The 27,922-nt window shown below is 42.4% G+C and overlaps 1 protein-coding gene across 1 annotated transcript in view; it reads right to left on the reverse strand.

The window, feature by feature from the left end:
* Positions 1 to 5: 5 nt before the first annotated feature.
* The window catches only part of cep290 (centrosomal protein 290), a 44,348-nt gene continuing 16,431 nt past the window's right edge, over positions 6 to 27,922 (reverse strand). Inside the window, exons 27-51 of the mRNA XM_080002915.1 lie at positions 26,509 to 26,660; positions 25,942 to 26,053; positions 24,468 to 24,923; positions 24,195 to 24,359; positions 21,616 to 21,723; positions 21,165 to 21,299; positions 19,927 to 20,196; positions 18,919 to 19,026; positions 17,803 to 18,002; positions 17,077 to 17,290; positions 15,694 to 15,831; positions 14,444 to 14,665; positions 13,861 to 13,995; positions 11,411 to 11,553; positions 10,460 to 10,615; positions 7,794 to 7,917; positions 5,594 to 5,728; positions 5,392 to 5,478; positions 5,138 to 5,302; positions 4,213 to 4,335; positions 3,414 to 3,583; positions 2,796 to 2,895; positions 1,713 to 1,780; positions 1,464 to 1,549; positions 6 to 413 (exon numbers count right to left, since the gene is read on the reverse strand). Of these exons, the coding sequence (XP_079859041.1) occupies positions 199 to 413; positions 1,464 to 1,549; positions 1,713 to 1,780; positions 2,796 to 2,895; positions 3,414 to 3,583; positions 4,213 to 4,335; positions 5,138 to 5,302; positions 5,392 to 5,478; positions 5,594 to 5,728; positions 7,794 to 7,917; positions 10,460 to 10,615; positions 11,411 to 11,553; positions 13,861 to 13,995; positions 14,444 to 14,665; positions 15,694 to 15,831; positions 17,077 to 17,290; positions 17,803 to 18,002; positions 18,919 to 19,026; positions 19,927 to 20,196; positions 21,165 to 21,299; positions 21,616 to 21,723; positions 24,195 to 24,359; positions 24,468 to 24,923; positions 25,942 to 26,053; positions 26,509 to 26,660 (3,987 nt within the window). The 3' untranslated portion in view covers positions 6 to 198. The remainder of the gene's footprint in view (positions 414 to 1,463; positions 1,550 to 1,712; positions 1,781 to 2,795; positions 2,896 to 3,413; positions 3,584 to 4,212; positions 4,336 to 5,137; positions 5,303 to 5,391; positions 5,479 to 5,593; positions 5,729 to 7,793; positions 7,918 to 10,459; positions 10,616 to 11,410; positions 11,554 to 13,860; positions 13,996 to 14,443; positions 14,666 to 15,693; positions 15,832 to 17,076; positions 17,291 to 17,802; positions 18,003 to 18,918; positions 19,027 to 19,926; positions 20,197 to 21,164; positions 21,300 to 21,615; positions 21,724 to 24,194; positions 24,360 to 24,467; positions 24,924 to 25,941; positions 26,054 to 26,508; positions 26,661 to 27,922) is intronic.

Raw genomic sequence — 27,922 nt, forward strand, 5'->3', positions numbered from 1 at the left:
ACACTGCGCTGCCTGGACCGACACTGGATCCTGCTTCCGAACATCAACTGTTCTTGAAAATCAACATTTCTAGCACAAACTCCACGACCTGAGATGGAGCAGAAGACACGCCCGTGCTGACAGTCAACTTCACATTTTCCGAGACGCTCGTACGGCACAATGACCGATGGAGCGACCAAAATCCAATCGAAGTTCCCATCAGCTGGGGGGGACCCCGCCCAGCTTCATCAGCCGCTCCTCCAGCTGGATGTTCTTCTTCACCTCCAGATCGTAGTTGACCTTCAGGTCTTCGATGTCCTCGAAAAAGGCCGGACCCAGGTGCTCCAGTTCCCTCCCCAGCCTTTCCACTTCCGAGCGCAGACGTGATTTCTCCGCCTCGGCCGACCTCAGAAGCTCCTTGAGCTCCACGTAATCTGGGAAAGGGAAACAACATCAGCAGTTGTTTGATGCTGTTTGTACATCAGTGCTGCCCTTTTGCGGTGTTTCCCAACGTTTGCCAAATTGGATCCACTTCTCCAGAGACACTTTGAGATAAACAGTTGCGATCGATCGATCGTACTCTGGACAAAGCAAACAAGACTAATATTTACAATATATTGGTTATAAGAATACAAAAAATATACAATACATCTTTTTTGTATTAATTTCTCATTGATCATCCCATTGATTGTTCACATGAAAAGTAGTTGAAGCAGTTTTTTCTTTTTGTGGGTTTGACTCCTCGCCGACACCCTCCATCCATACCCACCCCTAAGGTGACTCTCTCCTGGTAAACGTTAACTCACGCTTTGTCACTCACACAGCTGTTTGTCATTAAATATGCAAATATTGATATGAACTGACACTGTAGAAACACCTTCTAGTTAAATAATTACTTAAAAGTACACAAGCAGACAATGGCTCCATTTCTCAGTTTGACTGTTGACTACATTAAGGCCGTCCTCTTACGACCCTCATCCTTGAATGACCCATTAGCAGTAGATCACCATGTTGCCAGTGGCTCTGTGGACATCCTGGGTCAGGCTTTGCAGTGGGTTCTCGTGCTCACAAGCAGATCACCGTGGTGATGTCATAGCACCATGTGGTCTAAAGGTCAGTGCACTACATCAGTGTTGCCAAACATAGAACTGCTGTTATTATGGCCTGGTGATGTAAGAGTAGTGTGCCGCTGTACAGTGATTGGGAAAACACTGAGCGAGTGGACATTCCTGCTAAACTATAGACATTTACAACAAGACAGAAATTAGTCTAAACTCCTTGATCATCACATTTTAGTCACAGAATCATCACTTGAATATAGAGCTGATTTGTTTGTTTTTTCATCTGCTGTGAACCTCTTTATAAGATGACTCTTGGGTAAAATTGGAATAATTTCAATCGGATTTAGTAACATGTGCATTACTAGCCATGACCACGAGGTGGCGCCTGTACACCAAACAGCCTCTTGACTCATGCAGCCTCACCAGGCTGAGCGGAGCCTCCTCTGGATTCTTCTCTCAGCTTCTGCCTCAGGTTCGACTGCTCCCGCTCCAGCTCGCTGTTGGCCTGTCTGAAGATGCCAAATTAATAATGTGTTTCGTTATTTTGGAAGTAGACATCTAAATTTTCACAAGGTACTTCCATCTATTGAATGGCATTGTGGCATGTGGAGGTTGTTGCCACCCCTTGTTGTGAGATGTGACTAAACATTTAACAGTTATATAAGAACAAACCTTAAAGCCCGGACTTCCTTCGCTGGGTCTGCAGTGTCGGTCGCTGTGCCCCCAATCAACACCTCCACCTTTAGGATTGAAAGAATACCAAAAAAAAGGACACGTATAGAAACAGAAAGCACTTGGAACAGTCCACACCGTGCTTTATGGGTTAAGCCGTAGTAAGAAGTGCATATAAGTGACGGCTGAATCCTGCAGAGGAATCTCGATGTGAAGCTGCTGTCAGTGGAAAAGCTTTTTACAGGCCACTCACTGCTTTTTATGTCGAAGAGAAAACAACTCTCGAAAGATTCACTAATAATTATTCACTAATTAATTCACTTCTCTCATTATTCACCCCCGTGAGATGAATATTCTGGCTATAATTACTCTACAGTTGCCGTTTTACTCGACTACAAGCCGTTCAAATTCACCGCGTGACCTCCAGACTGGGATGGAGGTCCGGAGGTCAAGGAGGTCTAAAGGCTTTGTTATATTCACCGCGAGCGAGCATGCGGCTCATGGAGCGCAGAGAGCACGAGGATACACCGATCAGCCACAACATTCAAACCACGGACAGCTGAAGTGAATAACATTGATCATCTCGTGGGATATATGAGGCAGCAAGGGAACAGTCAGCTCTTGAGGTTGATGTGTTGGAAGCAGGAAAAATGGTCAAGCGTAAGGATCTGAGCCACTCTAACAAATTGGATTAACAAACAGGATCTCAATAACTAGAAAAGGGCTGTTAAGTTAAAATAGAAATGGTTAAAAGTATTTTCATAGTAGTCAGTGCAGGTTGTTTTTTTTACATATAGTTGTGAGTTTTTGCAAATTGTCAGTGTCAACAATAGTCCAAATGTCTGGACGGAGACGGCGCCGTCTCCTTCCATGAACTCAACGCCATCTGGTTGTTGTTGTCGTGCATGGACGGATCGTACAGATTGTACCTGCGGGCCTCTTTGCACAACCTTCCTTCGGAACGCGTCCATCTTGAATTACCTGAAGCGCGCGTCGCGGAGTTCCTGGAATTGGGAGGTGCGCACAAAACAACCCCTCGCCTGCGGCGCCTATAAACCAGGCTTGAGCGTCTGGAGGAGGTACCTGATCCTGGAGTCTCCGGATGGTCTGCTGGGCCTCCTCCAGGCGGGAGGTCTTCTGTGACACTTCCTTCTCGAGCTGCTTCATTTTGTTGTCAAACATTCTGGGGATGAAAAGGGACAATGTTATATTACATGTTAACGATGTAATATTCATTTATTTAATTGAAATAACTTCATTCCCTACTGCAATTATTATCACGCGTTAACATGTCTGAAGGTTTTATTATGAATCCTCTTTAATTCGGTCTCTAAAAGGATATTTACAATGTGGGGGAGGTTTTTAACAGAAGACTGTAAAAACATCCATTTTGACACAACTCACAATGTAGCTCATCTTAAATGAGTTTTTAAAACCTTTATCCAGGGTTGGCTTGTTGAGACAGGGCTTCATTTACGATACACAAACATTTAAACAATTCACAGGAAACAGGATGTCTGCAGGCGTCCCTGTTCAAGCTGATTGGTCAAGCCATTGAAAGTCGTGTGGCATAAGAATGAGAAAAACACTCTTGAACCAGTGCACTTTCACATATATCACTTAAACAAAGGCTGGGGGGAGCAGACTGCTGACAGAGAGCATTTTTAAGGGTTTAATCTTTGGGGTCAGAGGTCACCGAACCTGGTGACCACGGACGCCTTCCCGGTCCTGGGGTTGGCTCCTTCTGGGGCGGTTTGGGTCGGCGCCGCCCGGAGCCGCTGCTTGGCCTCCTCTAGCTGCACCTCCAGCTTCCTGTTTACTGCCTCCAGGTTGGACCTGGTCACTCTCAGCCGCTCCTCCGCCTCCTTCTCCTGCCGGGACGTAAACATGCATCCGTTTCATTTTAAGGAGAAAAAACAGACTCTTTTAGAGGCTCAGCTCAGCTCCCAGTTCACACAGGACAAACGGTAACATGTAAAAAATAAAATAAAAGTAAAATTTAAGAAACACTTCCAGACTTTACGAGAACCAGACAGCCAGTAGGAAGGTTAATCAATGGAATATACTCAACCGGCAACATTGAGTCTTCATTTTCAAAAATCAGGTTTTGACATTTATCGTAAACATTTACCAAAGCCTAAATAGCTTTGTAACAAATGGCGACATAATAACAACGGTATTTTTTCCCCACTTTATTTTATTCATCACTTACTTTATTTTCTAATATGCTCAATATGGTCTATATCTTAATGTTTGCAAATATCTTGTATCTTATTTGTATATACTTGACTTCACTTCAGCTAGCGTCACTTAAAGCACAGCTGCTCTTTGATATTTTACTCTTTCTCTCTTATTCTTCCATGTTATATATAATGTATAATGATTATATGTATAATATTTCCTTGCTTATATGAAACTGGCAGTACTGTGTTGTGAAACATTTGACAAATAAATCCGCAACAGAAACTGGAAACTAGCGCTCGTGAAAAAGAGCAATTACCCTTTTAATCTCCCTCTGCAGACGTTGGTTTTCCATGACTATTTTCTCCATTCCTTTGGTTCTGGCTTCCAGCCTGGCGCTCAGCTCGGCTTCCGCTTGACTCCTCTGCTTTTCATGGTCCGTCTTAAAAGAGATGGAGACGGTGAGATGGAAAGTAGGGCTTGGGAATTTGAAGCATTTGATGACATTTTCGTCATAGACAAATCACTTTGGTTTGGAAGATCCGTGAACCAAATCGGGCCCGGATCAAAAGCGTGTGAAGGAACTCTCCTTCAAAGGAGAATTTCCGAGCGTGCAACTGTTTGCACCGCTGTCGCAGAGACGCCCCGATCGCTTTGGGTTTTCCCGTGGAAATGATCAACGCCACTTTGGAAATAAGAGAGCAGAAAGAAGCACGTTCACTGTAGAGGTCAATTGAAACTATTACCATTTCACTAACATTTTATTTTGTTTGGTTGCGCAATCATAGACACATACACACACAGACGCCGCATCGACTGCTTCGGCTCGCCGCTGCGATACGTCGACGCCACGTTGGAACGGGCGAGAGTGGACTGTAAACAAATACAAGCGAACGGGGGGAGCTGCGGTTTTTCCGGATTAAAAAAAAAAAAAAAAAAAAAAAAAGCAGTATAACGTTTACATTTCTCAACCAATTTCGACGAGTGGTTTTTATATTCAAGGTTTCATGATCTGCGTGGAGTAGCCTGCTCCACCGTTTACACTCATGGCTGCGCATTGTCGACGCACTTCCCGTGACGCGCTGCCGTAAATCGATCATTTTGTGGCAGTGCCTCGTGACATGGAGGCTTATGGGAAACCAATCTAAAGGCAGGTGGTGTCATTATTCTAGGTACCATCACACTGTGCAATCTACATTAACTCCGTAATGATAAGTCAAAATGTTCTCCTTTGCTCCTCCAACCTTGAGCTGTGCGTGCTGTTGCTCCAGGGCCGTGAGTTTCTCCTGAATTGCCGTCCCGGACGTTTTCTTCAGCGCCTCGTTCTCCCTCTGCACACGCTCCACCACTTTCTTCATCAGGCCGATGGTTCTCTCCAGCTCCGGCACCGTTTTACCGCTTTGACCTGCCTGCTCCGGGGAGACCCCAGTCAATTAGTTTAACTACGATACAAATCTAAAGTGAAAAAGTCAACGACTTGTTCTCGAGCTTCACGTACTCCACGTATATGTGCTAGCTTTTTCTCCACCTCCACCTTGTCCTTCTTTAGAGCGCCACACATCTCCTTCAGATCCGCAACTTGATCCTGAGGAGCCCAAAAGACAAGATGAAAGAACTGCAAAAGTCCCAACACAAAGCGGAAAACTCCAAAGGAAAGTTACATCAGTGACATTTCAGTGCGGAGCCCCCGCTGCGTGCACCTTCAGCCGGGGCAGGTCGATGTTGGCCTGGTCCAGCTGGACGCGGAGCTCCAGGTTTTCGGAGGAGAGCTTGCGGTTCTCCATCTGGAGGTCCTGGTCCTTCTGCGAGGGTGTGCCGGTGCCTCGGCCCGAAGTCTAGAGGAAACAAAGGAATAAGCTGTAAACTTAATTATACATAGAGATGTAAGGGATGAGGGTACTGAGGGATGGGTTGGTTGAGTAAAGTTTAAGACCTGGTAGCCCCAGGAGGTCAACAAAAACATAAAGTGCTCAGTTCTTTTAAAGGTTCTAAATGTTTCTAGTGTCAAAGGCAATGAAGAGTAATCCAGTAACAGTGAATTTTTGAACTTTTGGACATCACAATCCTCAAGACTGAAGCGATCAGGGTTTTCAAGCTTTCTAGACACGACCTTTGCCGGGGAAAACACCAACTACTGGACCAAGCCACTGACCACACTGGCGCTGCCTCTACCACGCTCCATCAGCACTATGACCATCGCTACTACGAGCAGCTTCAGGGGAGCAGCGCTGTTGACGCCTCGAGTACCTTCATGTGTCTGTGGGATTTGGGTTTTCTTCTCTGTTTGCCGTCACTGCCGACACAAGCCTCAGAAACGAGTTGACTGAGTCGGTCACGGTCAAGTTCTTCAGCGATGGGTGTCTCTGGGTGGGTGCTTAGAGTGATGCTGGTCCCCGGTTCGGCTGCGAAGGTCTCTTCTTGTTCCTCTTCCTCCGCAGCAGTTTGGGTCATTCGTCCCCCTGTTCCAGACAGGTCTTGGTTTTCTTGGGCCTCGTTCCCCAAATCGGCGTTGTCCGTTGCCTGAAGGTCGCTGGTGTCTCCCAAAGTTTCGGAAGACAATTCAGCCGATCCAGGTCTTACCCTCAAGTTAGCGTCACAATTGGCCTCAGGATCCGGACCGGCTTCCTCCAGATTTGGGATTTCAGGCGCTGTGCCAGCGTCCTCTTCTGGTTGGTCCCCTTCGGCCTCAGAACTGAGTGAGGCGTCGTCGTGGGTACACTGACACTCACCTTCTCCAATGCCTGGCTCGTCCTCCCTCTCCTCTTCTATGTTCTCATTTTTTACATTATCATCGCCAGTGTCTCCAGACTCATCTTCTTTATCAGCTTCCGCATTTTTGGCCACACGGCGGGTCAAATCCTCCTCTCTGTCGGAAGCTCGAGCGTCTCCATCTTCCTGGTGTTCCTCTAGCATCCCCTGCTGGCTAGCGGAGTCAACTGAGCCATGGAGCTTCTCTTCGACGGTGTCGAGCGTAAGGGAGCAATTCCCTTTCTGAGACGTGGAGGATGAGATCTTGCCCTTCATGTGCAGTCAATAAAAGACACATAATCCATTTAAAGAGAGGCACATGGGGAAGAAAAGCAGAACAAAAAGATGAAAGAAGGTGAAATCACAGTGAATAAAGAGGTTAAACTAAAGCAGCTCAGCGCATCTGGCTCATGTTACACATGCACAAGTTTTAGCGGTACATCTGTGCAGTGTGCACGTTCAATCCCACCGGCCTGCGGTTCCACAACTTCTACTGTATACTGACAGTTTTATGAATTAAAGAACATTTAGAAAATAGTGTAAAAGTAGTTTGACAGGATATTCTACTTTAATAATGTTGCTGATACTTGACTGAATTGTCCAAAGGTTAATCCAAAAACACTGAGTACTAATTTACATGATCATGTATAATTGCTGTGTTTATGTTTTTTATGCATTTATTTTTAGATATAATTTATATTTTTGTATCTTATTTTATGCAAAAAATATTGCATTCTAATGTAGAAACACACTATAAAAATGAAATTTGATTGATTACCAATTGCAGAGAAATTTTGACTCACACTAGTAATTTGGCTAAGCTGACCACAAGGTGCACATAAAGATAAAAAAATACCTTTTTTTCTGCAGGTAGAAAGATAAAAGTAAGTGTACTGTGTGTTATTTAAAGTCCCACTTGACTAAAGTATTGCTGGTTTAAATGTGCCACAGCAGCCTTGTCATCAAACTCCTGCACATTTATTAATGTTGCGTTCCATCCGGACATACTTTACACTCAAAGCTGGACAGGACGAGACTAGACAGGTTCTAACGGTGGGAAAGACATTAAAATGGAGTGTGTTAAGTGTTGTGGACCACTCTGACAGGCTGCTCTGTATTCTGTTTACATTTGCAGGCCTGGTGAGCACTCACAGAAGGTCTGGAAGGCAACTCCTTGGACACCTGGCTCTCCAGGGAGTGCAGCCGCGCCTCCAGATAGCGGTTCCTCAGCATGAGATCATCCATGGCTTCATCTCGAGGCAAAGCCTGCTGCTGTCTGGAGTTTCAGTGAGGGTGATGGTTAGCATTCACGTCAGAGTCTGTGTGTCAGATGGTTATGAAGGAAGAGGTGGATTGCAGCAAACTTATTGTAAAATACTACATTATAAAACCCCCATTGGGTTTCTGAATCACTAAGTGACTTTCCGGAGACATTGAGATCCCGCCGAATTGTCTCCAATGTGGCCCCTGTCCCAGGGAATCCCAGAGGGGGGACGAACCCTTCGCTGAGTTCACAGGATCTGTAACACTTTTCTGCATTCCCAAACAATAAAGATGGCAATTTGCACGGAACGAAAACAGACGGGAAGATGATCAAATGGCTCTGTTTTGTGTCTCGGCTGAGACCGAGCGAATTCCCTTCTCTCTTTCCCTCTCTTTCACATAGCCTGAATTCTTTCGTTTGATCTAGGCCGCCCATGGAGAAGCCTTGTCTTCTAGACCAGGCCATAAATTGCCAGCCGCCTCCTGAGTAATTTGCATCTGCATTTTCTCCCTTGCGTTTAATGGGAACCGATGCCAAATCCGCCAGTAATTGAAGAAACATTATTTCTGCAGATGTTCCTATGAAAAATGATCTATCTTCCCTCTCTGGTCAATGGGTTGAAATTGAGGTAACCCCCAGGATTACAATGTTCATTGTGTATTGTATAATCAGATTGAACATGATCACTTTATGCCTTTTAGTATTAGGGTAGAAATTATGTTTTAATAGTTAGTAATTAGAAATCATCTTGGCAGTTAATTCACCACAAATGTTATGTTACCGATATACTGATTTTGAAAGATGATTGATGTTTGAACAACGTATTTTGTTTAAAAAATTTTGTACGTAATTCATTATGACGAGTTTATGTTTTAAAACCATCAATTGGTTTGAGCCTAGCAATGCATGAAGTTATGTGACTTTTGCACATTAAATTCAATTCCCTAGGTAGGAAACATTAGCTACCAGTTAAAAGAAGAGGCACACAAAATCTCCACCTCCTCTGCCATTTTGTGAAGGGAAGATATCCAAACTCCTCCTTTCATGTCGATTGTTTAAAAGAAGCAGTCGGCCATGTTACCGCTAGGCTGGATCTCAAAACCCGGAGCTCCAGGCGACTCTTTTAATTACATTTTAAGTTTATCTGTGTCTTTTCTTTAAGTCTTTGTTGTTGCAAAAGTTTGCGCGCTATTTAAATTTTACTGAACAAGCCCGCTTCCGCTACCAACTAAAGAGTTGAGTTTTCTTTTCTTCTTTCTTTTATTTAGTATAACAAATCCTTGCAGGTTCTTTTAACAAGTAATTTTATTTTTAAGTTTTTCCACCGGGCCACAAAAGACTAAACTGATTAAAGTTAGTGTAGCTACATACATTTATCCGACACTCAACCACAACAAGAGAAGAGCACTGAAGCCGCCACCATTCAACCCGGAATTCGTGACAGTATAATCACGGCCCTCCAAGCGCAGCGCGTCGGAGCCTTTCCAGGCCAGCAAATCGTTCCAGGACGCCTGAGAACTTTGGACTTTTTCCCCGGCACCCTCCAAACCACCGACCGCTGATGCCCACACGGCGTGGCTGGAAGTCACCGGCGGACAATACAAGCTGCAGCGATAGCACACGCACCCCACTCGGTCCACAAGCTGCGTAGAGCCCAGTGAAACTCTCCACCACGACTCGACGGTGCCGTAAGTTGAAAGGCTTCCAAATCTGCTTCTTGATACAGTTGGATGTCGAATTAAATTAATTCCCCCCTTTTTTTTTAGATGACCGCCCTTAGTGTTTGTCTCGCTTTTGTTATTTTTGATGGAGTCACATAACTTCCTACCTCACTATTGTCCCTGAGTTAAAGTTTTGTCACCCTTTATAAATCCTGCATCTATCTGACTATATTCCTTATTATTTATTTTACTATTATTTTCATTTTTCATATACTTCACCTTAATTTAATTGTATTCAATTATTTAGCCTCATAAAATACATTTATTAGAAAGAGGTTTGTCTGTTTGTGTTGTCTTGTAAATAAAAGTCATTTAATATGATAATTTAATAGTTTAATAAACCATATAATGATACATAAATTGATACCGTTTTTAACGAGTGAAATTTCAATTTCTAAAGTGGTTATAATGCTACAATAAATTATATTATGCTTATATTAAATTCCTCTGCAATAATGCATCGAAAGCACAATAACATGTACACAACCCTCATGAAGATTGCGCAGATAAAAGATGTAGTTAATCTGTAAATGCAATACAGTATAAGGGCTGGCAACGTGGTATTAGTGTCTCGTGGTTATACTTTATTATTTGGGTTATACATATAGGAATTTTATGAAATATGTTATTTAGTGAGCCAAATTATCTTTCAACATTTCCCTCCCTTGTCCATTAAATATCACATTTCTCACACAGAATGGATGTGGGAGGGAGTAAAGTGTTAAAAAATCTCTCAACAAACAAAGCAGGTGGGGAGGCCCAGAACCTCACCAAACCGCTGGTGCTTCACTTTGCCTTCCTTTTATAATGGGTACATGTTTGCATGAACGTACTTGATGGTGACGATCTGCGTCTCCAGTTCGGCGTTCCTCCTCCGTAGCTCCTCTGCCTCCTTCTCCGTCTCGGCGCTCTGCAGCCCCACCACCTGGTCGGCCGTCACCCCGCGGGTCCTCAGTCTCTTCTGCAGAGCCGCCTTTTCCTGCTCCAGTCTGCGCACGGTGCAGGGACCACAAGGAGACGCCGCTGTTCATCCTTCGCTCAGTGTCGGTCAGACAAATACAGCTAATACTTTTTTTTGATTTACTTTTTGTTTTGTTTTTGCAAGGCAGGCTGAGGAGCTTGAATGTCAAGTGACGGTCTCTTATTAAAGTGGTAAAATATTTAGCTTAAATAAGCCCATATTTTATACTTTATTTAGCTGACACTTTATATGAAGCAGTCATTTAATTTATTTGCATTATGATTGTGCTTCCTCTATTATGCCGTTTCCATTGTTGGTGGCACAGTCCGCCACTCCCGGCAAGGATGCACCCTTGGATGAATAAATGTACCCAGGACCAAGATAAAAACATCAACTCAAACATAATTGATCAGAAGATGTCCAACTTTGACTTTCTTTGAACAAAAAGACTGGGACTTAGAGTGTGATCCACCCAACATAGACGATCTTATGGATTACCACTTTAACTTGAAATGTATTCATATTTTTTGAATGAATGTAATTGCCATTTATTTCCAAACCACTATGCATCAAATGTAAAAAATAAACTCCACTGTGACAGCACAAACACATCGGATTAAAAACCTAAAGTGCAGTGTAGAAAAGCTAAGTGGGGTTGTTTTAGTTTTTGGCTCAGACGGGGGAAGGCGTCCGAGGATTGTTTCCAGTTTTAGTTTTTTTTAGTTTTTTTTTTAAGCTTGCTGTGTCAGATTAAAAGAAGCACAACGATGGAGGTTTCGAGTTGAAATGCTGGGGGTTTCGGGTCTGAAGTGTTGGCACTGACCTGGCGTAGAGGTCTTTCAGAGTGCTGAGCTGTTTGGACAGAGACTCCGCCTCTCGCTCCTTGTCCTTCAGCCCGCTCCGCACCTTCTCCATCTTGCTCTGCCACTTCTTTCCCTCCTCCCAGCGCACAAACTCCTCCTTGGACTGTCGAGCATAAAAATAAAATGTAATAACATCAAAGCAGTGCATCACAGAGCAATATATGCACTAATATAGCTGAAAAGATGACAAAACAAAACAAGAAAAGCCATTCATGCGTCATCATGCGTCAAGGCCTGCAATGAATTTTACTACTTCTTCACCGACAAAATTCAGAAAATTAGACATGTATTCAGTAGCGCCATATCAGGTACGGCATATGTACTGTCCCTGTGTCCACTTAACATCAATTCAAATACCATGACTCAATTTGATCTGAGCAACCATAAAAACTTGGAGGACATTAAACAACACCTGTAATCCTCCTCCTGCTTCTGCCTTGATATTTTGCCAACAGGCTTTTTCAAAAATGTTTCAAATTGCATGGCCTCAGATCTTCTACAAATTGCCAACACGTCTCGTCTCTTGGGTGTCTTCCCACAGGCCCTGAAAACAGCTGTCACGAGGCCGCTTTTAAAAAGTACAATCCAGACACCTCACGAAGGAGCAATTATAGCCCTGTATCAAACCACCAGCTTTTAATTAAAATCAATAAAAAGTCTGTCTTTCAACAGCTGAACAATTTCTTGGCGCTATACAACTGTTTTGATGTCTTCCATTCAGCATTTCAACCACAGCACTGAGACTGCTCTTGTTAAGGCCTTCAATGACATCCGTCTTAACACAGACGGTGGCAGGATTTCAGTATTAGTATTACTGGATCCCAGTGCTGCATTTGACACAGTTGACCACACCATATTATGAGGCCGACTGGAAAACCGGGTGGGACTTTCTGGCACAGTACTAAACTGGTTTAAATCCTACGTAAACAACAGGGAGTACTTTGTGTCTATAGGTAATTACACATCTGAGCGGACATAGATGACATGCAGAGTTCCCCAAGGCTCCGTTCTGGGGCCTCTTCTGTTTAACATCTACATGCTCCCACTGGCCCAGATTATGGAAAACAGCTAAATATGTTACCATTATTACGCAGACGACACACACATTTACAAAACCCTATCACCAGGGGACTATGGTCCAATACAATCACTGAGCAAGTGCATTGAACAAACGATTGGATGTGCCTGAATGTTCTCCAGTTAAACAAAAACAAAACTGAAGTCATTGTTTTTGGAGCCAAGGAAGAACGACTAAGAGTCAGCGCTCAGCTTCATTAAAAAAAAATAAAAAAATAAAATAAAAAGATTATATATATATATATATATATATATATTTTCTGCTGCTCGAGTCCCCACTAAGACCAAGAAAGTGGATCGTATCACTCCAGTTCTCACATCTTTACACTGGCTTCCTGTCCCTCAAAGAATTGCTTTCACTGAACGGTTTGGGGTTGAATGGTTTTCTGATCTTCTGCCACGTTATGAAGCCTCCAGAGCTCTCAGGTCGTCTGGGACACGTCTGCTTTCTGTCCCCAGAGTCAAAACTAAACATGGAGAAGCAGCGTTCAGTTTTTATGCAACACATTTCTGGAACAAAGTCCCAGAAAACTGCAGGTTTGCAGCAAATCTCCCCTCTTTTAAATCAGGGCTGAAGATTTTCATGTTTGCCGCTGACTTTTAGGGAACTAAAATATATTCATTTCTTGCACCGCACTGTCACTTTTACTTGATTTCATGCATTCCTTTTCAACTGTATAATGACGTCGTCCTTTTACAATGTGTTTCTTGTGCACTACACATTCTTTGTATTCTATTTTTTAATTTTATGCATTCTATGTCCTTTAATAATGTGTTTCTTGGCACTTTGTCTTAATGATTTTTATGTTTTATTTAAAGCAATTTCAATTGCCTGGTTGTTGAAATGTGCTTTACAAATCCACTTGCCTTGCCTAAAGTATTGACACCAAACTAAATCCACATTTGCCACTACTTCAAAAGAGAGTTAGAATAAACCTGTTCATTTATTGTCCAAATGCTGACAATATTGCAATATTGTCATGGTATAATATTGTAATATATAATTGTATTAATACTACTATAATAATAATAATAATAATAATAAAACTGCTACTACTGTTGAAAACTGTTGCTCCCAACCAGGTCACTTCCTGTCTAGTTTAAATAAACTTCAATGTAACTGTAAAAAGCACTCAAAATAGAATAAGAATACCTAACATAAATAACTCATAAATATACACAAATATATTGAAATGAAGGGAATACTAAATGAATGCCACAAAATGAAATATGTATCAATAAATATTTTCAACTAATTATATTCCCTCCACATTAACATGAATACTTTGTCGGCCAAAATGGCACCTACAATAACAATGTCATTGATTTGAACCTTATCGTCCTTGGTGCTTTTCCTGTCACTCGACTTCGATACGCCTTTTCTCTCCAGCTCCGACTCCAGCAGCTTGATCTTCTTCTGCAGATTTTCCACTATCGGCGCCCTCGCGTCCCCCTCAATTCTGGTTTCCTAAAATAAGATAACGTTGTTAATTTAATCACACACAACATAATGGAGCGATTCAAGCCAACGATCACTTGAGAAAAATATATTATTAAACAAGGAATAAAATGATTACTTCTGTGTGTATTTCTCAATACCTTTTTTCAGAATATCTATATACCGCATCTCTATACTGTATATTTACAATTAATCTTTTTTTTTTTTATATACACACACACACATACAGATGGACAGACTCCCTGAACCAATGGTTGGTTGGATAGAAAAACATTTTATTATAGTTAAGGTACAAAATCTTTTAAGGAGGGTTGGAGGGTATCCAAGCTCACTGCACCGCCACCGGTTGGGAGGGGAATCTGTAGTGCACGTGGAGCATGTCGTGCACGTGGAAGGTGTAGTGCACGTGCAAGGTGTAGTGCACGTGGAGCGTGTCGTGCACGTGGCCGATACGCACTTGCAGCCCGGTGCTGAGCCTCCTGACCCGCTGCCGCAGCTCCTGGATCTCCTGCTCCCGCTCCTCCTTCTCCGCCTGCAGGCGGCTCTGGGCCTTGTGGCTCCGCTGCAGCTCCAGCCTCAGGGCGCCCAGCTCCTCCTTCAGGACCCCCTCGCGGCACCGCAGCCCCTTGGACGACTCCCTGGCAGCCTGGAGCTCTTCATTTAGCTCTTGCACCCGGGCCTGCGGAGATTTAGGGGTTTTAAGAGTGTTGGTTAAATAATACGGTGGAAGTTGCGATAGGATATCTGGGCGTCTTCTAGAGTGTGATGAGGTTTTGCTTTAGAGTTTTTAGTTTTTTTTTGTTTATTTTTTCGGGCTCAAAACATGAATATCTCAAACTGCTTTTTGAAGAATAATCTGTCGGTTTAAAGACTTGAACCATTTATCTTTGTCTTTTTGTCCGTTTTAAGATTTTTATATCTGAGTGAATAGTGACGGTGCTACTGAGTTTCTAGTTGGATTTATAAGTGGGTTCTGGTTCAAGTCCTGCCGCGTTTAAGGGTGTAGCCTGTTTTAAACTGCACTTCAATGTCTTGACCGTGTTTTTTGGCCTTTTTATTACTACTACACTTTAACACTTATTTGCTTTTATTAAATGTCTTTTATCTTTTATGTGAATCACTTTGATTTGCCCTTGCGCATTGTTGGAAGAAATACTCAGACCAGTGTTCACTCTGACATTACAAAATAAATTTCTGTTAAGTACTTTTCAAGCACTATTTTTTTTAATTTACGCAAAACAAATAATACATTTTTAAAGTGATCTTTATTAATTTAAATATAATACAAACTTAATATAATTGTCTTTTATTTATATTAGTATATCTATGTATATCTATATATCTATTATTAATCAATTGTCACCCCCTCTATTATAAGTGTCTATTTCCAAACATTCTGGATTCAATTTTGGATTCAATTCCCTGGAATAATCTATGTGGTAAAAGTGATTTGGAAATGTTTTATTATGTAATGATTTGAATAACAAAACCACAGGAAATATCACAGGTATTAAATGATCGCGTTTTCCACAAGGATATTTCAAGCACTTGGACTGAAACATGGATGGATGGAAGGGTGAGGTGGAATTCAGGAAATATCTAAAACAGGACATTTGAATTCAGCTTCTCGACATGTTTTATGTTGAATGACTGGGGGGGAGACTCAGTTCAGACACGGACCGTGTAAAATTGAAAATGGCCTCGAACCTTAAGGTCTTTGGTGTGCTTGTCGAGCAGCACCTGCACGTTGAGGCTCTCCTCTCGCTGAGCGGCGCTGGCGATGATCTGCTGCTCGGCGTGAGTCGTCATCTCGGTGCGCAGCTCCAGCAGCGCTCTGCTCAGAGCCTGAAGGAGCAGCCCAGGGCACATTTACCATCCATGCAGGATCAATACAGAATCCATACAGGATCCATACATGACACATTACATGGCCCTGGACATGATCTGCTAAATGCATAAGAAAATGTGCCTCCTTAGCTTATCAACATAACTAAACCATAGTAATTAAATAAGACCAGAGGGCAGGTTCTAGAGATAACTCCAAAAGATAAGTCTAAAATACTCACAAGCAAGTATTTTATGAAAAAGCTGTTTCCGTGCTAAGTAAAGTGATTTTTGTGCCAATATCATGAGAAAATCCACAGTCATTAAATAAGATCATAGCACATAATCTAAGAAAAGTGGTTTCTGTGCCGTAATGACTTTAAGGATATTTGTGAAAAATCATGGTAATTTAATAAGTAAAATCTCGATCGCTGCTTGTTGTCATGACGGTAAAATGCAAGACTTCAAGAAGTAAGAAAATAATTTGCAGAGGAACGATCATGATCCTTCACAGGCTCAATTGATGACCCCAAATCGGAAAATTTCTATGACGTTTTAAATGTATTTAATTGTTTTAAGTATTTTATTATTCTACTTTGTAAATGCATTTGTGTAACTTTGCTTGTGTTGTTACTATTTGATGGCGTTCTGTTTTAGGAGGAAAACATTTATTTACAATTTGGAAACAATTTTATTTGACTTTGCATCTCCAGTATTTATTATGCTCCTACAGCTTAGGGATACAGACTATTTGCTCTATTATCAGGGAAATGTAGATCTGACCATAATTTATTACTCTTTATTATTTTTAATGGAAGTTTTTCTCTGCACAAACTGTGACTTACTGCAAGAATGTGATAAATGATAAATGTTTTTGGAAAATATGGTGAGAAACCTACATTAAAATAATGATATATTTTTGTCAAAGTTATCGAATTTTGTAGTATGTCTATGTATATATGTCTATGTATATATATTTAGAATTTTATTTTGTGTTCGATTTGAAAACGAATATGATTGAAAATGCAGAAGCACCATTGCTTAAACTAATCCAAAAGACGCCAAAATGTAGCATCTTCGACAAAAATGTGTAATTATGGTAATTGTGAGTGTGTAAAAATGTGAGCCATCATCCGGAAAATGTGATAATTTCGGGGTCAGGGGATAATGTGAAAACTGTGAACTAAGGAGTAAACGGGATAGAACTCAATCTGACAGGCGTGCGTGGTCCTTTTTTTTTTTTTTTTTTAATGTGTCGTAGTGTACCTTGAGCTGCTTTTCTTTCTGGGCGAGCTGTGCTTTGAGCCGCTCCACCAGGTTCTTTGTGGTGATGGTGGGGGAGCGCAGGTTGGCCTTCTTCTGGGCGTCCAGCTCGCTGTGCAGGTACTGCAGCTCCTTCTCCGTCTGAGCTGCTTGGGCCCCCCGCTGCTCCGCCTCCACCTCCAGGGCCTTCACCCGAGCCGCGTGGCTCTCCTCCTGTCTACAACACCTCCACGCTGTTAGCTCCTTTCACCTCAGTATTATGTGATATTTAGGCTGTTTACCGTTTACCACTAGGATATCGTAATAGCCAATTTAATATATATTCTTATTGTACATCCCTATTTTTCTATCTTCAAGTTATTCCCTCGTTTTCTTGCATATTGCCATTTTTATTTCTATTTTTATTCCTATTACTTTATAATTACTTTCTATTTTGATGCTGGCTGCTGTGACATTGCAAGTTACCTCCAGGGATCTATCTTTCTATCTATCTATCTATCTATCTATCTATCTATCTATCTGTCTGTCTGTCTGTCTATCAGTCTGTCTATCAGTCTGTCTATCAGTCTGTCTATCAGTCTGTCTATCAGTCTGTCTATCAGTCTGTCTACCTGTCTATCTACCTGTCTATCTGTAGACAGCTAAAGAAGCTTGAAGCCCATGATGCACAAATGGTCTAGGGCTAGGACATGACATGTTCTGACACCAACAGATAAGACAGCCCCTCACTTTGCCACCTGATCAGCGTGCCTCCTGGCCTGCGTCTCCATGGCGACCCTGCGCCGCTCCAGCTCGGCGTTGGCCTCCATCAGCTGCTCAGTCAGCGAGGAGAGCGAGTTGTCCTGCTCGACCACCGTCTGCTCCATCTCCGCCAGGCGCTCCAGGTGCCTGGAGGTCGGCACGCTGAGGGACGGCTTCTTCAAAAGCTCCTAAATGAAAATATCAGCAGACAAAATATTATAAGAGGTCAGATTTAACCAGCTCCGGCAGCTTATCCTCCGTTGGCACAGTTTCCTATTTGAGTCGGAATGAATGTGAATTGTTGATACAGAGGTTTATCGCTTCTCGGCACCTCACTTTTTAGGTTTATTTTTCTTGTTTATTGCGGATATCTCCATGATTGGCGATATCTACACTACTCACAAAAAGTTAGGGATATTCAGCTTTCGGGTGAAATTTCACGATGAACCTAAAATGCACTATAACCTTTACAGGTGAACTTTATTTGACCTTCTCTAAACTTTTGAATGCACCTTTTGAATTGCCTCACAGCAAGAAGGTCCTGGGTTCGATTCCCGCCTGGGGCGCTGTTGGCACCGTGCTCCGGCGGATTATCTCCCAAATAGGAGCCTTTCTGTGTGGAGTTTGCATGTTCTCCCCGTGCTCACATGGGGTTTCCTCCACCTCACGTCAGTAAGGACCCCCACCAAAAACATGCACCCATCATCGTCTGACCAGCAATGGACAATTATCACCTGGTCCCCGGGCGCGTCCACGTATGCTGCCCACTGCTCCTGGCTGTGCCCCCGGAGGAAGGACAAGCCAGGATGGGTCAAAAGCAGAGAATCCATTTCACCGGCCACCATCAAAGCATGTGTTATAGTGTGGTGTGTTGCGTGATGAATAAAGACTGTTTCTTCTTCTTTCTTTCTTCTTCAAAGCAAGTACAAAGATCGGGAGGTGTCTCTCTAAATAGACAGATGGATAGAATTAAGTTGCCAGTTGTGTATTTTTTTTATTATTACTAAAGAGAATAAGATTGGAAAACTATAATTTGAGCTCTCTCTCTCTCTCTCTAATGATTGATGAAAGGATGGATTAATTGATGAATAGATGTCTTGGTACCAGTGTTGTCTGCTTGAAGCGCTCCAGAGAAGTGTCGGCGTGCACATCCAGTTTCTGGTGCAGAGTCTTCACTTCCTCCTCGTGTCTCCTGGTCATCTCTTCCTGCTCCTGGGGATCCAAAACAAGATGGAGATTGCTGAAAGAAACTGCTTGATGTTTTTTTTCCAAAAAAGACAAAACAATTAATTTTCAGTTATTAATATGTTATGTAATGCAATGTTATTCTCTTCACCTGTCGGTGGTTTCAAAGTTGTAGAAAACGTACAGCCATCGACGTATAGCCGATGTACTTCCTTTCAGTACGCTGAGGGTTGATTACCAAAATGCATAGAAACTTTTCACAATGCAGTGTGGGATGCGTTTCCCAGCGCAGTGTGCTGTGTTGGCATAGTACGATAATTCACCTGATGAAGTATGTCATCATTGTACTTTTCCCACACTATTTGAGCATGGCTTGGGACATATTCAACACTAATTTGGCATACAAAATAGTACGCTCATAAGATATTCCAGATGCAGCATGTCTCAGCTTGGACCACATCTACTGTACCTTGCTTGCTTTGTGTTTTTCTAAGATGAGATCCATTTGCCAAACATGACATGTTTGACAGATTTCACCTTCTTTTCAGCCCGATCGAGACCCTTCAGGCAAAACACCTGACAAAGCATTTGGATGAACTTGACCCAAATAATACGATGATACTCACAATTGCCTATTTTTTTCAAAATGTGAATTGTTGAACTTGAAACAGGTTTATTGTTAATTTTTTTTGTTTATTTTTATTGTTAATTTTTAGGTTTCTTTTTTTATTGTTAATTTTGAGGTTTAATGTATAGAAGAAGAAGTAAGTAAGTAAGTAAGTAAGTAAGTAACTATGTCAGTCAGTAAGTAAGTAAATATCTATCTAAATATCTCCCTCCCTCCATCCATCCATCTATCCAAATCCAACTCCTCACCAAACACTTGATCTATATATCTGAGCATTTCCTCCGTGTGGACCACTGTACCTGTCTGGTTCTGGCCAGCAGGTTCTGGTACTTCTTCAGCACTTCCTCCTTCTGGTCCAGGCGTCCCTGCAAGCTGTTTATGGTCTGGTGCGCCACCTTCAGGGCGGGCTGGCTCTCCGTCTGGCCCTCCTCCTGCCTGTTCAGGTCGGCCAGCAGCCGCTCCCTGCCGCCTGCTGCCGGGAGCCGCAGACGCAGCTCGTTGATCACTTTGTCTCTGGACACGATGTTCTGCTCGGCCTTCCACAGGGCAGCTTCCTTCTCCTGCAGCTTCTACACCAGGGGGATAGATAGAAAATAGATATATGAGGGATAGAATATTTTATTAATTGACGATATATAATAAATTAAAAACTAAAATTAAAAAAAAAAATTAAAAATACCCGAAAATAAGGGCGAGGGTTATAACCCTAACAATAATGATAAAATTAAAGATGAACAATAACAATACAAGAAAACTGATCCTGAAATAAAAACAATAAAGAAGAGAAAATTGTCATTATACAATAATCCCAAACAAAACATTTACATGAACAATTCACATTCTGAAAGGACATTGTGCAACGCAATCGTTGTGTCACAATAGGCTTCATTGAGAGCAAGAACAGATTGAGGGTGAATTCAACGGTTAAAAAAATAATAATTATAATAATTATATATATATATATATATATATATATATATACACACACACACACACACACACGCACGCACGCACGCATGCACACACACACGCACACACACACACATACACACACACACACACACACACACAATATATCCCACATCTGGTGTGAGGAACCAATAAGTTGCTTCCTTGTTGAGAAAATTACAAATTAAGAAGTTTGGAGCCGGAGGTTCAGCTGCATACAGGAGCATATGACCAGCAGCCCTTAGTGTGGAACGAGTGTAAAATCAGACGCTTCGAGGGCATGTTCCTACCAAATCAACACACTGCTGATTACCCGTTATGCTCGGTGTGTGTATTCGATTCGATGCGTCTCCGTTCCAAATTGGCCGAGCGACAACCCCGGCTTCAAGTTACTAAGTCGGCGTGATTATAATAAACCATATCAGCATTGAATATTGTGCTGTTTTTGATGCTTCCTACCCAGTTTATTTGAGTACACATATGTGTTTAAACACGGGGTGGAAGTGTATAGTACAGCATATGTAAGAATATCTACATATACTGAGTATAAATATCAATATCAATACCAAGCACATCCACAGCACTGTACCTCATCCAGAGCTTTACAGGCTGCTTGAGTCTCCAGGATGGTGCGGATCTGCTCTTTGATTTTCGCCAAAGCAATCTGTAGCTGTTGGGGGACGAGTAAAGTGGGATCTGGCACCGTAACGGTCGTTTCTTCAACCTGGACAGAAAATTAAAACATGTGGTTTTCCAGGTAACAGCTGGATGTTGACGCTGGCTGTTACTTTATCTCTCCAGAAGCGAAAGGGAAAATCATCTAGCTGTGATAAGAATCTGCACACTTCAGTTCAACCCTGGAACTCTTACCTGGCCTTATCTGGACCCTTCAGACATCGATGGATGAAGCATGTGAGATAACTTTCAATGTTTGACAGTGAGTAAGAACAGACCAAAACTAGATGCCTATCCATGTTGGGAATTTTCATTCACAACATTTTCATTCCTGTGTTAAAGACAACAGAAAACAAAACATGCACCTTTTGGGCCGTGCCCGCAATTTCCTCCTGCTTTTTCTCGTAAGCATCGATTTGGCGTTCCAGCTCGACCTCTCGCTGTTCCCATGTGAGCTGGCGTTCCTCCAGAAGCTGACGTGGGGACGAGAGGGAGAAAAAACAAAATAGGATTTTTATGTTGTGCAAGTCGCTGTGGCACACTAGTTCAGACCGCTGTAATTCTTTGAATTTCAGCTCAAACGCCAATGACTTCCTAGAAACCAGAGTCACAGGATTAATAGGCGTGTGTTTTCCCTTACTAAACAGCTCACACAAACAAGAGAGCAGGTTCAAAGCCAGACAGTGGAGGCACTTTGTTTCACTTTTAAACAACAAGATAAAAAGTTTAGTGCCCAACAGGCCAAAACTAATCAGATCAGCTAAGCTCAGCTCAGATACGTCTGTCTGCTCTGATTTGAAGAATACGAGTCCGGCATTTCAGAATGGTGAGTGTTTGTGTGTGTGTGTGTGTGCGCACTTTGAGTGAATTATTTTTATGGATATGTTTGCCTGATTGTTCGTGTGTGTTCGCAAGTGCCCTTTAAATGGATAATGTGAGTATAATTTCATGTGCCTGTGTGTATGTGTGTGTATGAGGGACAAAGAGAGCATTTTTTTTATACAGACAGACAGACAGACAGACAGACAGACAGATATACACCGCGTTCCAAATGATTATGCAAATTGGATTTAAGTGTCATAAACATTAAATTTTTTGTTTTTCAATTAAACTCATGGATGGTGTTGTGTCTCAGGGCTCTTTGGATCACTGAAATCAATCTCAGACACCTGTGATAATTAGTTTGCCAGGCGAGCGCAATTCAAGGAAAACTACTAAAGAAGGACGTTCCACATTATTAAGCAGCCACAGGTTTCAAGCAACATGGGAAAGAAAAAGGTTCTCTCTGCTGCCGAAAAGCCTCAAGTAGTGCAATGCCTTGGTCTAGGTATGAAAACATTAGATATTTCACGAAAACCTAAGCGTGATCATCGTACTGTGAAGAGATTTGTGGCTGATTCAGAGCACAGACGGGTTGGTGCAGATAAAGGCAGAATGAGGAAGCTTTCTACCAGAAAAATTCATGGGATTAAGAGAGCAGCTGCTAAAATGCCGTTACAAAGCGGCAAACAGGTATTTGAAGCTGCTGGTGCCTCTGGAGTCCCACCAACCTCAAGGTGTAGGATCCTCCAGAGGCTTGCAGTTGTGCATAAACCTACTATTGGGCCACCCCTAACCAACGCTCAGAAGCAGAAACAGTTGCAGTGGCCCCAGAAATACATGAAGACTCATTTTCAAACAGTCTTGTTTACTTGTGCGTTATCACCGGGTGTCATGACATTTCACTGCATATATACGACTGTATGTGTATGTATGTGACAAATAATCTCCTAAACTTGAAACTTGACGAGTGCCGTGCAACCCTGGATGGTGCAGATGGATGGAGTAGTGGATGGTTGGTGGATGGCCACCATGTCCCAACAAGGCTGCCGCGTCAGCAAGGAGGTGGCGGAGTCATGTTTTGGGCCGGAATCATGGGGAGAGAGCTGGTGGGCCCCTTTTGGGTCCCTGAAGGTGTGAAAATGACCTCAGCAAAGTATATAGAGTTTGTGACTGAGCACTTTCTTCCATGGTACAAAAAAAGAACCGTGCCTTCCGTAGCAAAATCATCTCCATGCCTGACAATGCACCATCTCATGCTGCACAGAATACCTCTGTGTCATTGGCTGCTATGGGCATAAAAGGAGAGAAACTCATGGTGTGGCCCCCGTCCTCCCCTGACCTCAACCCTATTGAGAACCTTTGTAGCATCCTCAAGCAAAAGATCTATGAAGGTGGAGGCAGTTGGCATCAAGGCTCCTATGTTCACATGTAACTTGGCCTGTTAAGATGTTTTTGAGTGAAATAGCTTTTGATTTCAGTAAATATGACCTAATGCTGCAAATTCAACAAATGACCATTTTCAGTTTTTTACAACCTATAAAATGTTTTGAAACTCTGTTGTGCATTATCATTTGGAACAGTGCATTTTTAATTTTTTATTTTTGTAAAAAAATACTGTTATCATTGGGAGGTTTATTCAACAACATTCAAATTATACCCTAACGGTTGATGACTTGAAAATTATACTGACTGTCATTTACATCGACTATTGAGGAAAATCAGAGAAAAATATCACTTGCATAATAATTTGGAACGCTGTGTGTGTGTGTGTGTGTATATATGTGTATGTATATATATATATATATATATATATATATATATATATATATATATATATATATATATATATATATATATATATATATATATACATACATACAGTTAGATAGATCTACAGACAGACAGATATACAGATAGATAAATAGCTATACAGATAGATAGACAGACAATAGATAGATAGATATTTAATGTTTTTTGATTTATTTCTGACTTCCAAGAAACTCAACTCAAAAGGACAGAGAAGATACCTGTTGCATTCTATCACCCTAGGTAACCATAAAAGTTTAAGAAAATACTTTTAATACTTCCACGAACAGGAATGTGTGTATGTGTGTGTTCTCACTGTGTTCTGAGTAACCAGCTCCTCCTCCAGGGAGCAGACGGTCCTCTCCTGCTGCTCCACCAGGCTCTTCAGGAACTCCACCTCCTTCTTCTGGGCCTCCAGCTCCCGGCCCCTCCGCAGCTCCTGCAGACGCAGTTCCTCCATCTTCTTGTGCCACTCGCTCACCTGCTCGGTCAAACAACTGTATCTTAAAAACCTTTTATGAATCAAATTGGAGAAACAGGCCAAAGATGATTCCCTCTCCTTGGTGGAAGTGTGTCCTCCCCCACTAACCTTCTGGGGTCCTCTCCTGTCCTTCAAGGTGGAAAGGAGCTCCTCGAGGCCTCGCAGCTTCTGCTCCAGCTCCTCTGCCCGGCCCTCCGCCCTCCTCCGCTCCTCCTCCGCCCTCCTCTTCTCCTGCCGGGCCGTGGCCCGGTCCTGCTGCAGCTCCATCATGGTGGTGAAGAACTTCTCCTGCTGGACCAGCGGGAGCGCCCCTGCAAACTGCCTCCGCAGTGCCTGCACACTCTGCCGCAGCTGCTTGGCTCGGTTTCGGCCGTCCTGCCGGGCGAGCTGCAGCGCCCGCTCGCCGGCGTCCAGGCGCTGCTCGGCGCGGAGCTTGTAGGCTTCCAGCTGCTGCAGGCGGCTGTTCAGCAGCTCCATCTTGCCCACGGCCGCCGCCTCGCTGAGCTGCAGGGCCACCACGTGCTGGTGCAGCTTGGCGATCAGGGCCTTCTCGTCCGACTGCGACTGAGGAGCAGAACGGTTTGTTAGAGGATTGAAAGAGAGAACCAGGAAAGCTGGAGGGAACCTGCGGGGCCTGACTTTAACGGTGACCCCTTTGCCCCAGGCAACCAAAATTGGGCAATTGCTTGCCCTGCTGTCACCCACTTTTCATATATTTATTCAAAATAAATAAGCGCTCTATGCCTCTATATGTTGGTAAACTTCTGCCCAGGAGTTTTTAAATAAAATTAAATATCCTGGCACATTGATTTAATGGTGAAACAAGTGAGAATATTGAAATCTAGATTAGAATTAAAGATCATTGTCGCTGTAATTATAATTCGGATACAATTTAGACAGTCTTGGCAAACAACAGCTGAAGCATGGTCTCCAATTTTGAAAGTTTTGGGCTCTAATAAACATGCTACGTTTTTTCTCCAAATTCAGATTCGATTTATTTGTTTACAAATTGTATTACAGTGGTCTCAAATTACAGGCCCGGGGGGGCAAATCCAGCCCACGAGACCTTTTAATGTGCACCCCTAGATGTTTATAATATATTGTTAAATCTGGCCTGCATCACAGTGCTTAATTAATCCACAATGCGCAGTGTGAATTTTTTTTTGAATAAAACGTGGGGCATTTCAATTTTTCCCTCGATGTTAACGTGCCCTGCCCCAGGAGAAGACAACCTGGCCAGTGACCGCCAGGTAGTTTGAGTGTGAGACCCCTGCTTTTATGATACAATGGTGGTTGTTTCAAGTCTGCCACCATATAAAAATGCGAGTTTGGAGATTCAAGAGGAAGAGGAGAGGATCCTCTTTTTGTGTGACGTTCATAAAATAATGGATTTCAAGCCCAAAACACATTATTATATGGTTTAATATTGAATATCACGCTCATATGGCCATCATGTTCTAGACATAACAGCTGAATGGTTAAATTCAACAAATACACCATCTCAGTTTCAGATCAGCACAGTCTAGATATGGAAGCAATCTCTCCCCCCGATTAATAAACAGAATAAAGCCAAACTCCACACCTGATAGTCCATGACCTGTGCCCTCAGAGCTTCCACCTCCTTCTCCCGGGAATGTTGCCTGGACTGCAGGATGGAGACCTGCGTCTTAGCCACGTCCGACACCTCCCGAAGCCTGGGGAAAAACAACCCTCCACATTTGTACCTTTTAAAGTCGACTTGTGCCAAACGCTGCCCCACCAGCAGGAAAACAAGATTATACTTGCATTATCCTGGATTCACAGTGTAAAATAAAGAAGATGACGCCTGCTTCGTGATTTGGGAGGAAATCGTTTTTTGTCCCGAGCACAATAGACCTTTGTAATCCTTTCAACGGTAAATAAAAATAAAATTCTATTAACTGTTTTTCAAGTAAAAAAAAAAAAAAAAACATTTATGCAGCTTCAAAGCTTTATGTTATCCATGAAATGAAGTAAACCTTAAATCTAAAAAGGACAACTTCTGTTTAGTTTTACTGTTTGGTTCACGAAAAAAAAACATGTTAATGAGATCCGTGTGTGTTAGTCTAAAAATCTTTAAACTATCCAGTTCAGCTACACTCAGAAACTCTAAATTGTCTGTTTGACGTACTTTGAGGCCTCGTTGCTGAGCTCAGCCTCCGCCTTCTCCAGCTGTGCGATTCGGGCTCGGTCGGCGTCGCTCTGGGCTTTGCTCACGCTGTCGACTAGCTCGTCCCTGAGCTCGCGCTCCACCCGCTGGGCCTCCAGGTTCAGCCGGGTCAGCTGGGAACAACAAGATAGGGTTCTTTAAGTACTCCTGAGCCCCCCAACGCATTCACATGTGCTGTTACTTAAAAGAAATATATACACACACACACACACACACACACACACACACACACACACACACACACACACACACACACACACACACACACACACACACACACACACACACACACACACACACACACACACACACACACACATAAATAAATATAAAACCAGCATTCTGGCAGAAGCTACCGAAGCATACGGTCCCTCACATCTAGACTATGCAATAGTTTCTTCCCCTAGGCCATCCGACTCCTCAACCGTCAGGGACTAATCTGAACCCCTTAAGGGTTATTGGATAATGCAATTTTTTTTATCTATCTATCTATCTATCTATCTATCTATCTATCTGTCTGTCTATCTATCTATCTGCACGATATGGGGAAAAAACTGACATGGCAATATTTTTTTTCTGCGATATACATTGCAATATGAAAAAATACAGGAATTTTCACCTGATGACATGAATAGCTATTTGGAAAGCATCAATCATTCTAGATGATTGGGGTGTTTTGTAGGGGAGTGCACCTGCATAGAAAATAAAAATGATATCCTTATTCTTGGCATATTTAGGTTATAATCAGTAAACTGTCAACTGTGACAGGAAGGTTTATTTTTCCTTCATTTATAAAAAATTATATTATTCTTTCTTATAAGAAATGATCAACAAAAACAATTAAAAACCAAAATTAGTTAAATAAATAATGGAAAAATATAAATTTTACTTTTTATTTAGTGAATTAAAGCCAAACATTTGAGCGTTTCCTGCGGTCAGCCACGGTCCAGGATGTAAACAGAAGTGTGTGTGCACCTGATACCGTTTCCATCCCATTGTCGCAGATCAGTGGTAGAACTGCTTCACAGCAATATTTTACACCATGGTGCTTTACGTTATCTGCACGTGGGAGCGAGTGTAAACAAACATGGGGGAACAAGGCCCTTCGGGAAATTACTCTTTGAATGGATTATTACAACATTTGCCCGTCTGCGGCGCAACAAGGAGATAAGAAGAGTGAGTCGGGAGCGCGACTGAAATATGCAAACGTTAGGAACCAATAAGCAGAATAGCAAAAAAAGAGGTGTCTTATCGGATCCACGGTTCTTGGAAATTTGAGGCAAAAAAGCAAAAAGAACCCTTGGAGTAAATTATGTTATATCAGGCAGACTTCTCTTGTAGATTAGTCATAGAAAATGAGAACCGTGCAAGTTTT

Source organism: Zeus faber (assembly GCF_960531495.2).
Source record: "Zeus faber genome assembly, chromosome: 6".
Lineage (NCBI taxonomy): Eukaryota > Metazoa > Chordata > Actinopteri > Zeiformes > Zeidae > Zeus > Zeus faber.